Source organism: Cebus imitator, unplaced genomic scaffold (assembly GCF_001604975.1).
Source record: "Cebus imitator isolate Cc_AM_T3 unplaced genomic scaffold, Cebus_imitator-1.0 Scaffold161, whole genome shotgun sequence".
Classification (NCBI taxonomy): domain Eukaryota; kingdom Metazoa; phylum Chordata; class Mammalia; order Primates; family Cebidae; genus Cebus; species Cebus imitator.
In genome coordinates this window covers 857,638-872,927 of record NW_016107476.1, presented here as the reverse complement: position 1 = coordinate 872,927, position 15,290 = coordinate 857,638, and the positions used below count along the sequence as shown (strand labels likewise).

The window sequence follows — 15,290 nt, the reverse complement described above, 5'->3', positions numbered from 1 at the left end:
ATATTGCGCAGATATTGAAGTGTTAATATTACTGCAGCTTGATTACAAAAGGCGATGATTAATTTTAAAGCAGACAAAAAAGATATGCCCTGATTACAAAGGAATGATTAAGGCGGAATGTCAGACATTGCACATTTATAGCAGTCTTTGCCATCGTCAAAGGAAAAGACTTTGTGAAAGTTTATATTTAGAATCATAGTTACTTTGTGCTTTATAATACTGGGTATTTGTGCCTTGGATACCGAGCGTCTCAACTCCAACTGGGCCTAAGACCTTCGGGTTCCCATGCCCAGGGCCAACCCGCTGACCGCAGGCTGGGCCAAACGAGCCGCCGTAGTTTAGTTCTCACCGGCAAAGCCGGACCTGAAGCGCTGGCCCTCGGCCTAGGCAAGGTTTTGGCCCCGGGTTTTGTTGGCGAGTATCATTTTGCTGAAAGACAGAGCACTTTGAGGACATTATCCCTAAAATGAGAGAGGACTGGGATTAAAAGGCAGACTACAGAAAGGGCTGCTGCCCACGCGCCCTCAAAAGCCAAGGTCTGCTATTTTCATTGCCACCAAAGCGAAGACAAGCCCGTAGGGGGACGGGGGCCTGCGTCAGGGGTTCCACCAGGGAAAAAGGCAGACCGTGAAACTGCCCTCCGCCCTAGGGCGTGCGGGAGAAAACGCCGGTTTGTAAACTGTAACGGGAAACCAAGGCTGAGGGCAGGAAGGGGCGGCAGCGGCCGGCGTCCCTGGACCCTCAGACCCCGCAGACTCCGTCCCGCGTCGGCTCCATCTTGTTGCTGGGCCGGCGACTGAATGTTGGAGACGGGTCTATCTGGGAATAGTTCTACAAGACTCCATCTTCTTTGTTGTGCTTTCCAGGATCCTCAGGGTTGGTCATAAAATATTTAACGGCGAGAAAAGGATCGCAGGAGCCAGGCCCTGAGATGAGCTTGGAGTCCCTGTTTCAGCACATCATCTTCACCGAGCATCAAGCGGAGGAGAGTCGCCGTTTGATGCGAGAAGGTCGGGGGATTTCTGTCCTTTGCATGGGGACGTTTGTCTTCTCGTGCTGGGTGCTTGGAGGAGGAGGAAATCCCGAAGGCAGTGGTCAGAGCCCTCAGGGGAGCTTGCTTGCCATGCTGAGGGAAAGACAGCTGAAAGGTGGCTTCTCAAACGCCGCCAACATGGGACTTTAGAAAGATCTATGTGTTTAAAAATTTACTTTTTGTTACAGTGAGGTCGGAAATAACCAGATGTCGTGAAAAAATTGAGAAAGCAACGGAGGAGCTGAATGAAGAGAAAATCAAGCTGGAATCTAAGGTATTGAAACGTAGAGCATACTAATTATTACTTGAAAAAGCCTGCCTTCACTTGACTTTTGGGGGATATTTCACTGTTTAACCAGTTGTCCTTCAAGTAGGAAGCACACTACTTTTGTGCTGGCTGTTTTAGTTCCATGTTGCCTGGTGATGTTTAAAGTTCTGAATCCAGTGACACCTTCAGTTCCAATATGAATTTGCTCTAAAGAATCTAAGGTAATGAAGAATTCGTTGTTTATTTTGTGGTATAGTTAAGGTTTTAAAAGAGCACAATGTCATTAGAAGAATCATTATGCTACTTAAAAAGTAGTTGGTGCAGTATATACATTTTGAATGATAATTTGTGTGCTACGTTGATATAACAATTGTATGTATCTCTCAAAACAAGCCCCTGCCTTTTGTTTTAAAATTCTCTGCCACATTTTAGACATGCCTTGCATCCAAAGTATACGTTTTCCACTAGCATTTCTCTTTTTGCTGCAGCGTTTGTAAAGTTCTGTTATTATAAATAGAAGCAAGAGAGTTTGATGGCTTCTTGAAGGAGGATTTTGAAGGGTGGGTAGAATTTTTTAAGAGGCAAACAGAAGTAGCAGGAGAAAAGCATTTCAGAGAAAGGAGGCAAATACTGTCGAGCGCGTATTGTTAAAGGAATCTAGTCAAACCAGAGGGCTGATATCTGGGAATAGCAGAAAACCGTTGCAAATTTCTGATCAGGGAACAGTAAAAGTGTTTTTAGGTAGCCCAGTATGGTGGCACATGCTTTTAGTTCCAGTTACTCAGGAGGCTAAAGTGAGAAGACAGTTTGAACCCAGGAGTTTAAGGCCATCCTGGGCAGCATAGCGCGACCTCGTCTTAAAAAAAAAAAAAGGTAGCTCTAGGAATATCTTTCTGACCTCTGATTGGCAAGATGGGAATAAATAATTAGGAAGCAAAGAACATTATTTAAGTGTGCCACAATGAAGACCTTGCTATGGGTGGGGACAGAGTTATTCAAAATTATTTATTAAATAACCAATGATGAACTAAACAAGCAATGTGTAATGTGAAGTCTGTTTGAGGAAGTCTGTTTGCTTCAAATATATCTATTTTAACTTATCACTGTGGGGAATTTTCAGATTTCTTTGAGAATGAAATAATCAGAACATTTCTCCATCTGGCAAACATCAGCTCTTCTTTCCAGGTGTTGCTCAAACATCACTGATAAAGCCTTCCAGTAGACATATTGGTAAAATGATACATATTTATATTTGTGTTTGCATCCCCCACTATTTTGTGAGTGACATATCTGGAATTTTTTTCTTATCCATCTTTTATTCCCACTGCTTGTTATCTAACACTTTGTATATCATATACAGTAGTGTGTTGAAAGAATTAATTAGTACTAATAGTTTGATAGATAATAGGGAGAGTCTTTTAAAACATAATTTGTAGCTATCATTCAGAGAAAATGCCTACCATTGTTTAGAAACATTTATTGACATTTCTAATTAATGTAGGTTCATAAGCATGCATTGCTTTTTAAACAGCTCATATATGTGGGTAATAATACATTTGTATCTAACAAAATTAACATATGAGGCTCACAGTTCATACAATACTAATTTATAATTGAATAGTTTGATTTATAATTATAGTCAAGATGGTATATATATATGTGCATAAAGATTTTAAAAGTGGAACCACAATTATAATGCAAATGACTAATGGGAAGAACTGAAGATGTAATCCTAAATTGATTTCTTGTTTCTTTTATTCTGAGTTAATTATATGTCTGCCAATAACAATGAAAATATATTTACTTGAATATTTGACTTGGCATTTATTGACCCATTTATCAAATGGCAGCAGCACAAGGAGAAATTATTAGTAGAACTTAATTTGAATACAGCAGTACTTGAGCTACGGTACAGTGATACATTCAGAAAATTTTGGGGGCATTTATTTTGGATGTTGCTTCTGGTCAATAAATGTATTTGGGAAGTACAGTATTCATTTTTTTCTTTTCTGTAAAACCCGGATAGCATGTAATTAGAACTTGAATGATAGCATTTGCCTTGCAGGGCTCAATGAGTCTTTTAAAATATATGATTGCAAAAGTCTCAAGTTATATAGTATAAGTACTTTATGAACTGCACAGCTACACTATGCCTGGTTAGATTTGGTAATATGAAAACAGAAAAATGAGAACATGCCCTGGATTTGCATTCATGCTTACCAATATACCTAAAACTTCTGATAGTCAAGGAAAGATTGTGTAGTATTGATGACAGGCAAACCAAAATTAAGGACTCAAAGAACATTGCTAGTTTNAAACATCTACAAGAGGTTCTTCTATTTTTAAAAAATGGCATATAGTTATAATTTTGATATTTAATTTTTATAAACATTTTACATTAAACCCAATATAATGCCATATTCCCTAAGAGGGAGTAAATGGAGGACAATCTGAGGCTATTTTGTGAATATTTTATTTTTTTCTGTTTCCAATTTTAACTTGTATAAACACCATAACAATAATAAAATAATATTTCATGAATTTGTAACAGAAAATTATATTGAAATAAAAAAGTAACTTAAGGTGGCTCCATTTACTTTTTTACCTCAATATGTATGTGTTCTTTTTTTTTAATTGGTAAAAGTTAGGAAACCTCCCAGAACAGCAGGCAAAGCCATATCCTTGGTACTGTGTTACCTAATTAGAGAAAGAACAAAATCACAAATTACTATCATTTATAACATCGAAATGGAGTTTTGTAATTGGAGTGCTTTTTTCTTTCTTTACACTTAATCGAAAAATTTAGACCCTACCTAAATTTAATTTTATTGTTGACAATTATTCATTCAACAAACATGCATTGAGCAACTGCTAAATCACACTATGAATACTTGGCAAATAAATTATATGACATCTTCCTTCCTGAATTACAGGATTGACATCAAGCAACTTCAACTGTATAAACCTATCTGTAAACTCAAAATTTTTGATGCTCTCATTTAAAGAAAAAAGCTTGCTTCCATTTTTTTCTATGAAATTCTATAAGGAAAGCCTATCACATTTGTCATGAATAATTATCCAAAACTTGGAAATAGGCAAAAGAGGTCACTGAGTGTCCTTTGAGTATTTTATTAGACATTGTCTAGTAGCTCACCTTCTTGAGGACAGTCAGGGTTTTAGGGGTGTGAACCTTTGTACTGGGCTTTTTTTTATATAGGTTTATGCCAATCATTCTTTGACCCCAGGACCTTTGCACTTGCTGTTTCCTCTAATTGAAATGCTGATTCCCATAGCTGTTATTCTGTCATGCACACTCACTTCATTTAGAGCTCTCACAGTAGAATCATGTGAGATTTTTAGTGCTAACACTAGGATAGTCCCATGCAAATCTTGATGGTTGTTAGCCTAGGTCTCAGTTGTCACCCTAGAGCATTATTCTTAAAGTGTGATCTCTGAATTCAAAGGAGTCCCCAGGACACTTCTAGGGAGTTTGTAAGGTCAAGCTATTTTCATGATAGTATTATACAAAGGCACCATGTGTCATTTTCACTGTGCTAATGCACACATTGACAGTGCAAAAGCAGTGGTGAGTAACACTGTTAGCACCTTAACACAAATCGAGGCACTGGTACCAGACTGTACTAGTAGTCATTGTATTATACACTGCCATGCATTCTCAGTAAGAAAACAAAAACTTCTAGTTTTACTTAAGGCTTTGATTGTAGTGTGAAAAATGTTAATATTATTGAAACTGATCATTGAGTATATGTGTTTTCAACATTGTGTACGATTACATGGGAAGTACACCTAAAGTACTTTTATATTCTGAAGTACAATGATTGTCTCAAGTGAGAGCATGTGTGCAGTTGTTTGAGATGCAGTATGAGCTAGCTATTCTTTTTCTGAAACACCATTTTTACTTAGATAATTGACAGTCGAATTGTAGTTATTTAGATTTGGGTGTTTGGCAAAATTCTCTCAAAAATAAATGAAGTAAGCCTAAAATGTCAAGGCAAACATCTGACATTCTTCTTCTTTTGCCAGTGATAATATACAAGCTTTCAAACAAAAATTAGAGTTTTGGAAGATTACTATCTATCTGTTACCATAAGCTTGGCAGCATCCTGGTACTTAAAATATTTTTCTGGTGAGTTCGATAGTGATATTAATGAATATGAATTCTTTTGAAACATTATGTTTCAAAGTGTTTCAGAGTGTTACTTTTGAAAGCATATTATGAAATATATCAACATTTGGAGGATCTACATAACTCAGGGAAGCAGTAAGTAATGCATAAAGTTACAAAACTGTGCGTGGATGACAGAGAGACTTAAAATGCAAGATAGACCAAAGGATTTTATTTTAACACAGAATGAAAAGTTCATTGAAATGGTTTCAGGTTCCACATTGCAACTAATCTTTAAGGAATTACCACATGGTGAATTTTGATGTAGTATCAAAGAAGAATATGCACAATCATTTCCAACTACATACCCGTGCACTCCATATTCTCCAACTGAAAAACAATACAAAAGATTGAGTAGAAGCAGAAATGAGAGTCCAGCTTTATTCTTTATCATTTTTAATTTGCTTTTATCTATTTATTTATTTTTACAAGATAGGATCTCACTCTGTCACCCAGGTTGGAGCTCAGTGGCACAATAACAGGTAACTCCTGGCCTCAAATGATCCTTCTGCTTCAGCCTTCTGAGTAGCTGGGACTACAGGCCTGTGCCACCTTGCCTGGCTAATTGAAAAAGAAATTATTTTGTAGAGACAGGATCTTACTGTGTTATCTAGACTGGTCTTAAACTTTTGGCCTCAAGTGAGCCTCCCACTTCAGTCTCTCAAAGTTCAGAAATTACAGGCATGAAACGCCACATCTGGTTCCAGCTGTTTTTTATTAAGCCAGGTGTTAATGAGATTTGTAAAAAAATCTGTATGCAACTCCTTTTTAAAATTTATTTTTGTTTTGGAAAGTCATTTTAAAATACAAATGAGATCTTTAAAATGCAATAGGATTATTGTTATTATTCATAAATTAGTGTTGGAAATTTTTTGTTTTAATTTTGATATGGAAAATATTACTAGATATAACTCATAAAAACAATCAAACAAAAAGAAATTCTTAATAATTTTTTAGACAATGAAGAGGTGAAAAGACCCAAACATTTGAGACCGCCATTTATGTAGAGGCCCCTTCCTGATCTCCCTATGTAAAATAGCATTACTATCTCTCTCTGTCTCCATGCTGTGTGATACTACCTCTTGGCACATTTCATATTGACCTGTTTATTATTTGTCTTCCTCCAGTGGAATGTAAACTCCACAAGGGATAGAAATTAATCTATTTTGTTCACTGCTGTTATTCCCAGCATCTAGAACAGTACCTGAATAATAGTAGCTATTGGTGAATAAATAAATTAATTTACACTTTTTCTCATAGAATTATCCATTTTCTGTTTCCTCTGCTTTGAATTCTACTTGTTTGATTTGACACCTTTCTTACATGGTGGTAGATTTTCTTATGAACTTTTAAGATTTTTTATTGATTTTATTTTACTGAACTTATCTTTAGCAGACCTTATCTTTCCTGGCAATTCAACACATTCATTTGATAGAAAAGATGTCCCTAAGAAGCAGTTTCACCCCTGCTGCCAGAGCCTCACAGAATTTCCCTGTTCCGGACCAGTTTTTATGTTAAATTCTGAGCTCGTGATTTCTGCACTGTATGGATAAGAGACTTTGAATCTCACACCCATCCACAGATTAGGTTCAGAGTTCAAATTCACAGGACATGACTCCTTTTCCACTCACGGCTCAATGGGCTATAGCTCACTTATACCCTGCATCTCAGGGCAACAGGTAGAGCTTTCTTACCCATCTTTCAAAACTGGCATAGATATTTCTCAATTCCTGACAATGTAATGAGTCCAACCCTGGCTCTCTTTGCCTGTGATTTTTGTCCTTATGTGGGCACTTAAAGCCTAATCCCTCATTCCTGTATCCTTTATGTAAGATCCTCTTATGGGTTCAAATTTTAGCACACCATCCTTACCCTGAGCTGTCTCTTTGTTTCTTGCATAAAGATTTCCCTTTCTTCCTTTTTGCTTAGGTATGTAAATGAAATATTGTAAACATAGATAGATTTTGTCTGGCATTTATCTGTGTTTGGAGTAGAAAGTAAGTCCTCTCCACTTTGGCTTTTACTGCCATATTAACCATAATTCTGCACTATAAACTCCTTCATTGCTTCAAATTGTCATTCTTGTTTATTTGTTTTTATTTGTATTTATTTTTTTATTTGTTTTTTGATGAGTCTGTGTAATTGTTTAAGTAATTTTGTAGGAGGAATTTGTGAATGATAGGTCTTCTAAGCTATTAATATCTGAAATTTCTGTTATCGTCACACTTGCATGGAAACTTGTCTGTACAGAATTATTGAGTCAAACCTATTTTTAAGACAATTTTGTGGGTCTAGCACTATCATCTTCTGAAATTTATTACTGCAGAAGAGAAGTATTGAAGTCAACCTGGTTTGAAAAAATTCTTTTTAAGGTAACCTGTTAGGTTTCATTTTTTGTCCCTGGTTGCTTTTATTATTTTAAAATTTGTAATTCCAGATTTGGCACAGATATATCTATTAATTTTTTTCTGGAACAAGGGTGAGCCTTCCATTTTAACCTCAGCTATTATTTTATAGAGTTTGTTTTCAATACACCCACTTCTTATAATTTAGAAGACCTTTATTCTCTGTTCTCTGAATCAAATCCTCAGAAGTCTGGGAAAACTTTGTATACTTTATATCCCTAATTATATCTTTTCTAGCGTTAGTTTAGTTGTTTAATTCTCTCTGCAAATTTAGATTATGTGTCATCTTCTCTTTTTTTAACACTTTAATTTTCTGCCTTTTTAAAAATCTCAGCTTGTTCTATTTTTTTTTTGAGACAGAGTCTCGCTGTGTCACCCAGGCTAGAGTGCAGTGGCACAATCTCTCCTCACTGCATCCTCTGCCTCCCAGGTTCAAGTGATTCTCCCACCTCAGCCTCCTGTGTGTGCCACCACGCCCTACTACTTTTTATATTTTTAGTAGATATGGAGTTTCACCATGTTGGTCAGGCTGGTCTCAAACTCCTGACCTCACGATTGGCCAGCCTTGGTCTCCTAAAGTGTGGGGATTACAGGCATGAGCCACAGTGCCTGGCCTGTTTTGTTTTTATCTTTTTCTCCTATGTCCTTCCTTGCTCTTATTTTATAGTGGATATGTCTTTGTTTGCATCCTTTTAAGAAGATTAAGTAATTGATTACAATTTTTTTCATCCTGTGCTCTTCACTGTAATCTTTTGATTCTCTTTTTCTCTTCTGTTAACAGTATTTTCCATAGGGTTTATGTTGTTATTCTGTGAGGTTTGTTCAGACCTGCAATTTGCCTCTAAATACAACGTATAAATTGTTTTTGTCCTGTTCTCATTTTCTTGAATACTGGAAGAATTCTTAGAGCTAAAGCTGGTTGACAAGCTGATGCGAGTATCCCCAGCCCAATTTATAGTGTTCTTATAGTATAGCTTTACTTGACTGAGATATGATTATTTCTTGCACGTGTGCCAAGTTTTCTTATTGATAGGGAAGATATATGTTTTAAAGAATGTGGGACATTTTGTAGTTCCTCCATTAAAAGCAGCGCATGAATAAACACTACCTCAGCATCCCTTTGTTTCATATCCTGACTAAGGTGTGTGGTGTTAGATAAGGTAAGGTACTGCCACCTGAGTTGTCAAATAACACAGAAATTGTCTTACTTTAAAGTAGCTCCCCAGGAAGAGTCTTTCAGATTAAGAAGTATCATTACATAATGTTCTTGACTAATCAGTGTTCGTGCTTTGCTGGTCTTTCCCTAATCAGATTACTATCTCGCTGAGATGAGCAGCTTTGGAGGAATAAGAATTTTATTTGAGAAAAAGAGGAAGAATAATTTTGCAGTTTAGGGGTTATTTTGAGAAGAGTAGATTTAGGTTGCTGTGGACTTTGGAACAGGTGAGTTCTGAAAAGGTGAGTTGAAAGGATCAAAGGCTGTACCTGTGATCTGATGCTGATAGGAAGAATTTCACTTGTAGGCTTTGCTGCATATATGGTCTCATAGATTGTTATTGCCTGAATTAATATTTCAAGATAAGTTGATATCTCAGTGTTCTTTATTCAGATGAGTTCCATGGTTTCAAATATAGTCTAATTTCTTCTGGTTAAAAGCTCCTCTGGCTGGGTGCTGTGGCTCATGCCTGTAATCCCAGCTCTTTGGGAGGCCGAGGCAGGCCAATCACAAGGTCAGGAGTTTGAGACCAGTCTGGCCAACATAGTGAAACCCTGTCTCTACTAAAAATACAAAAAAAATAGCTGGGTGTGGTGATGTTATGCTTCTTGGGAGGCTGAGGCAGGGGAATCACGTGAACCCGGGTAGCGGAGGTTGCCGTGAGCCGAGATCACGCCATTGCACTCTAGCCAAGGCAAAAAAAAATGTTCCTCCCAAGAGATACAGGAAGGAAAGGAAGAGATGTGACCACCACAGTGAGCAAATGGATCAGATTGTTACTCTAAAATGTTCTTTTCATTCTAAGCTCCTGCTCCTCCCCATTTTGCTAAGATCTCTTGATTATGTTCTTACTGGAAGAGTGAGTTTTATTCCTGGGAAATTCTGAGGCCTTCTACCATTATATTTGGTGAACATGTAGATTACTTTTCAAAATTAAAATAGTTTTATTGTTTTAACTCTGTATAAAAGTAGTGTTTGTTTATTGCAAATTATTCAAAAAATAGAAATTGGCAAAAAGTAGAGTGAAAAATTACTTGTAATTCCACCACACAGTTAACATTTTCATAGGTTTTCTTTCAAAATTGTTTAAATGCACTTATATTTTTCTTAAATAATTTCCTTTTTTCTATTTACTGTAACCTAGACATCTGAGTAAATATATATATGAAAGCAATTTTAATGGTGACATAGTATTTCATTAAACGTTATACTATATTTTATTTAACTCATTTCCTATTGATAAGTATTTACTGTTGTATTAATAAATTACTATTTTTACTGTCATTGCAAGGATTATCTTATGTATACATCTTTGTGCATTTATCCTAGCTTTTTAGTGTAATGTCTTAAAAATCAAATTGCTATGTCAATGGGTCTATAATTTTTAAGGCTTTGATTATATTTAAATTGTCCTCTAGAAAAGTTGTTTCAGTTTTATTCTAACAGTTTTACTACTCATACACTAGAAATCAATGTTTTACAAATATAAAAATGGCATCTTTTTATAGTTTTAATTTGAAATTTTTAACCTAGTATTTTAATTTATGCATATATTTACCTATTTCTAGCCTGTCCTTGTCTTTTATAGTTGGCATCTAGCTTTTTATTGCAGATATTCTTTCTTTATAATTTATTTCAAACTTTATTGTTTGTATCTTGGCTTTTTATGACATGATTTTCTAGTAAAAGTTTAGAGTTTTGTGTTGCTAGAATTTTTAATGTTTTTGTTGGTTTCCAGATCTATTCTAGGCTTGGGAAAGCCTGTCCCATTCCAAGATTTTAAACAATTTCTTTTCCTAGTACTTTTATACTGGTTTTCTTTTCTTTAATATTTTAAAGAAAAATGACTGTTGTTACCTGAATAAATGTCACATGTTTCCCATTGATCAGAAACACTGTCTTTATGATACAGTAGTATACATGTGCATATGTATATCTATATTTGTAATTGTTTTATATATTTTATACTATTTTATTAATCTATTTGTTTTGGTACCCATATATTATTGGCTTAAATATATTAGCTTTAAAATAAATTTGACTCTAGAAGGGTAATTTCTTTTTCAAAATGTTCCTGGTTCTTCTCACAGTTTATATTTCTAGATAAATTTGAAAATATTTTGTCAAATTAAAAAAACCAAAATCATTGGGGTTTTCATTAAGATTGCACTGATTTCATGTTGTAATTTATGAAGAATTGATACATTTACAACTCTGGATCATATTTAAGAATATAGCGTATTTTTCTGTTTATTCAGATTTTCTTTTATGTTCCTCAGTAGAAGTTTTTCATACAGGTAGCAGATATTTCTTAAGTTTATTGTGTATTTTGTGTGTCTTGATTTTGCTGTCACGAATGGAATATTTTCCAGTCACGAATGGAATACTTTCCATGTTTTTATCTGTTTATTGCTAGTGACTAGAATAGATTTTGGTGTTTATTTTGTTACTAGCTTCTTTACTAAACCCTTTTTTATTTCTTGACTGTTTCTCTGTATATTTTCTTGGATTAATATGTAATAATGGGGCTGGGAGCGGTGACTCACACCTGTAATTTCAGCACTTTGAGAGGCTGAGGCGGGTGGGTCACCTGAGGCCAGGTGTTCAAGACCAGCCTAGCCAACATGGTGAAACCCTGTCTGTACTAAAAATACAAAAATTAGCCAGGCATGGTGACATGCCCCTGTAATCCCTCCTACTTGGAAGGCTGAGGCAGGAGAATCATTTGATCTGGGAGGCAGAGGTTGCAGTGAGCCAAAATCATGCCACTGAACTCCAGCCTGGGTGACAGAGTAAGACTCCATCTCAAAATGCATATATTTATACATGTATAACATTTAATGTGCATAAATATATATTATTACATGTGTATTATATACAATAGTATGTAGTATATATTATGTGTTACGTATTTATATGTAAATGTTATATATTATAAATCTGTAATAATAATAAGGCCATTGTGGCTGGAATGGGGCAAGTGAGGAGGTGACTGACAGGAGAGATGGTTGGAGAGGGAATGAGGGGGTATAGATCATGTAAAGCCTTATAAGTCATTGTCAGGTGGTTATTTCCTTCCTTGCTAACTGTATGGGGATTACTGTGTCATAGCAAGTTACTTAAGCTTTGCCTCTGTGGTTTGGAAAAGTATAAAGATAGATCTTTTTTACAAAAACCTTAATATCTTCTATCAATACAATATCCATTAATGTACCTCAGTATTCAAAATGTTTTTTATCATATAGTCATAACAATGATGTATTTTCCAAATTGTTATGATTTTAGGAATATGAAATTTTCCACATAACTTTTAGTTTTTTGTTGTTGTTATTTTTTTAATGTAAAATTGCCTATTATGCTATTGGGCAGAGTATTTAATCAGCAAAATGTCAGTTCCTCAAGGCTGAGATTATTTTTAACAACAGCAGCCACAACAAAGAGTACCTATGTACTTTGCTTTCTTGCACCCTAACGTTAATTTTAAATTCTCAGTCATTTTCAATTTTTAAGTTATTCTGACAGAAAAATACCTAGAGGCACCCAGGCAGCAAGAGTAGTGAAAAGTCACAAATCATGGCTTTGCTAGAAACTGACCTGGTTGACCAGATAAATCAGCTCACTGGGAAAACTATAAGCTCCATTAAAAAATAAAATATCCCAAGAGAAATAAAACAAGGAAAGGAAAACAGTCTTTATTGCTGAGAGAAGCAGAATTAACCAGGGAGTGGGCACTGCTATGAATTAGAATTTTCCAAAACAGCAATATTTTCTGACAAAGCTTGGCTGTTTGATTCTAGAATGTAAATTTTTTATTTTTTTGAGACAAAGTTTCACTCTTGTCACCCAGGCTGGAGTGCAATGAAGTGATACAATGAGGTGATCTTATCTCACTGCCTCCCCAGCCTCCTGGGTTCAAGTGATTCTCCTGCCTCAGCCTCCTGAGTAGGTGGGATTACAGGAGCAAGCCACCACACCTGGCTAATTTTTGTATTTTTAGTAGGGGGAAGTTTCACCATGTTGGCCAGGCTGGTCTTGAACTCCTGCCCAGGTGATCCACCCTTCTCGGCCTCCCAAAGTGGTGGATTACAGGTGTGAGCCACCGTGGTTGGCCTATAACTTTAAGGCTGCATGCAAATATATTTTTTCATTTCTAGTCAGAGGACAGTTAGAAATGAGAAAGAGAAATTTGTATTACTACCATTAGGAACTTCCTACCCTTTTCTTCATATTGTCTGTACCCTTTTGGGATCTTAGTGGATAACTTAGGACACAGAAGCAATGGATTTTTAAGTTTTTATTTACTATAAAAATAAATGGTTCAAGCTGCATAGATATAAGATTGTGTCTCAATTTAAATCTGACTCAGAGAGCTATGTTTAGAAATATTTTTATGTCACAATCTAATATTTTACGTATTATCTTCCCAACTCTGAACCTCACTCTTTACCTTTGTAACAAAAAACACGTAAGAGGTTTTTCTGATGATTATTTATTCATCTTTTGATCACATCAATACATTTAGGACTATATTTGGAATATTTACTTAAATTTCACGTATCAGTAGTTCTGGTTTTCAAACACAGGAACATAAAAAATAAATCAGTTGGGACAACAATAAGAGCAAAAAGAACAATCAAACATTCTATGAATAGGTAACTATGAAAAGCTATTTTATTTCTGAAGAGTTAGTAATTTATACTTAACAAAGAGGAAATGGGCAGATTCAAAACTTTTTGTTTCCTTAGTTCCAGTAAAACATAAAGGTGATATATTAGTGACACAGGCCTCATCTAGCTTCTGGAACCTTGATCTATTGATGTCCTTAACAGTGTAAAACAGTATATTATAGGTCTCTATTCTTGTCCTTCCTGACTAACTTTCCCAAACTCTTGCCACTTTCTCCATCATTCTACTTCTCATACTTACCAAGAATTTTTTTGTATTAAAATTTTTTTAACCGTAGCTCCTATGTAAATTTGAAGATTAATGTACCATAATCTTTATTGTTATTGACTCTCTGGGACTTTTTAGATCTGGATTAAAAGAGGCAAATATAGAATAAATGATAAAGACAGAAGGTAAGATAGAGAATGAAGAAATAAACATAGTAAAAACAAACATAACTTAAAATGAATGATGTACATAGAATTTTAGGGAAGAGGAAAATTATGGATGTACCCTTTTTATAAATCTTTAGAACAGCTGTCTACTTTTTAGTTTTTGGTATATCAATTTCATTTTTTAGGTAATGGTAAAACATTCTGTTTAAGTGCCAAGATGTTGCATACATAGCTCTTCTTAATATTGGTTATTCTCCTTTTTAAGAAAGAAGACATGTGCTCAGTGGTAAATTAAGCTCTTAGTTGTTGATAGCTGAAACATAGCACGTTAATTTCTGAGTGCTTAACATAAGGCTTTTCTGAATTTGAAGAATTTGCTTAAGTCTCATTTAGGAATTTGTTTGATAAGTAATATTTTCCTCCTTTTTGGGTTTTGGGTTTGACATAGATCTTTTACAACAGGCTAGTGATGTACATGGTCTTAAAATTCATGAATTGCTTTCTGAAGGGCATAATACTTGAAATACTTTAGTAGATTAAACCCACATTTATCCAGTGCATTATTTTGTCTTTAAAGTATTTTTTGTGAACATTCCTGGGCAGTGTCCACAACAGTAACTCAGAGTTAGGTATGTACCGCAAACACCCTTCTCAGTAAGTCTGGTGGATCTAGGATTTGGTAATTTCCTTAAATGTTTCTTAAATATATATATTTTCAACTCATTATCACACCATGAAGTCCCTTTTTATCTGTAGCGCTACCTTTTCATTACTTTGAAATAGTTCTGACATTTCCATGTTAACATCATGATTTAGAAGAAAGAAAGGCAGAAGACCTGGATTTTAGTCCTGGATTTGCCTCTAATAAGTTATATAGCCTTTGTTAAGGTGTTTAACTTCTCTGGACCTTATTTTATTCTTTTTTTTTTCCCATTTATTTATTTTATTGCATTTTAGGTTTTGGGGTATATGTGAAGAACATGCAGAATTGTTGCATAGGAACACACATGGCAGTGTGATTTGCTGCCTTCTTCCCCATCACCTACATCAGGCATTTCTCCCCCTGCTATCTCTCCCCAGCCTCCCACCCCCCACCCTCCCTCCCCTATTTCCCCCCAACTG

General features: G+C 35.4%; 1 protein-coding gene across 1 annotated transcript in view; it reads left to right on the top strand.

Annotated features, from left to right (window-relative positions):
- The first annotated feature begins 350 nt into the window (after positions 1 to 350).
- Positions 351 to 15,290, top strand: part of CCDC172 (coiled-coil domain containing 172) — a 65,729-nt gene continuing 50,789 nt past the window's right edge. The window contains exons 1-3 of the mRNA XM_037743967.1: positions 351 to 536; positions 867 to 1,010; positions 1,222 to 1,307. Of these exons, the coding sequence (XP_037599895.1) occupies positions 932 to 1,010; positions 1,222 to 1,307 (165 nt within the window). The 5' untranslated portion in view covers positions 351 to 536; positions 867 to 931. The remainder of the gene's footprint in view (positions 537 to 866; positions 1,011 to 1,221; positions 1,308 to 15,290) is intronic.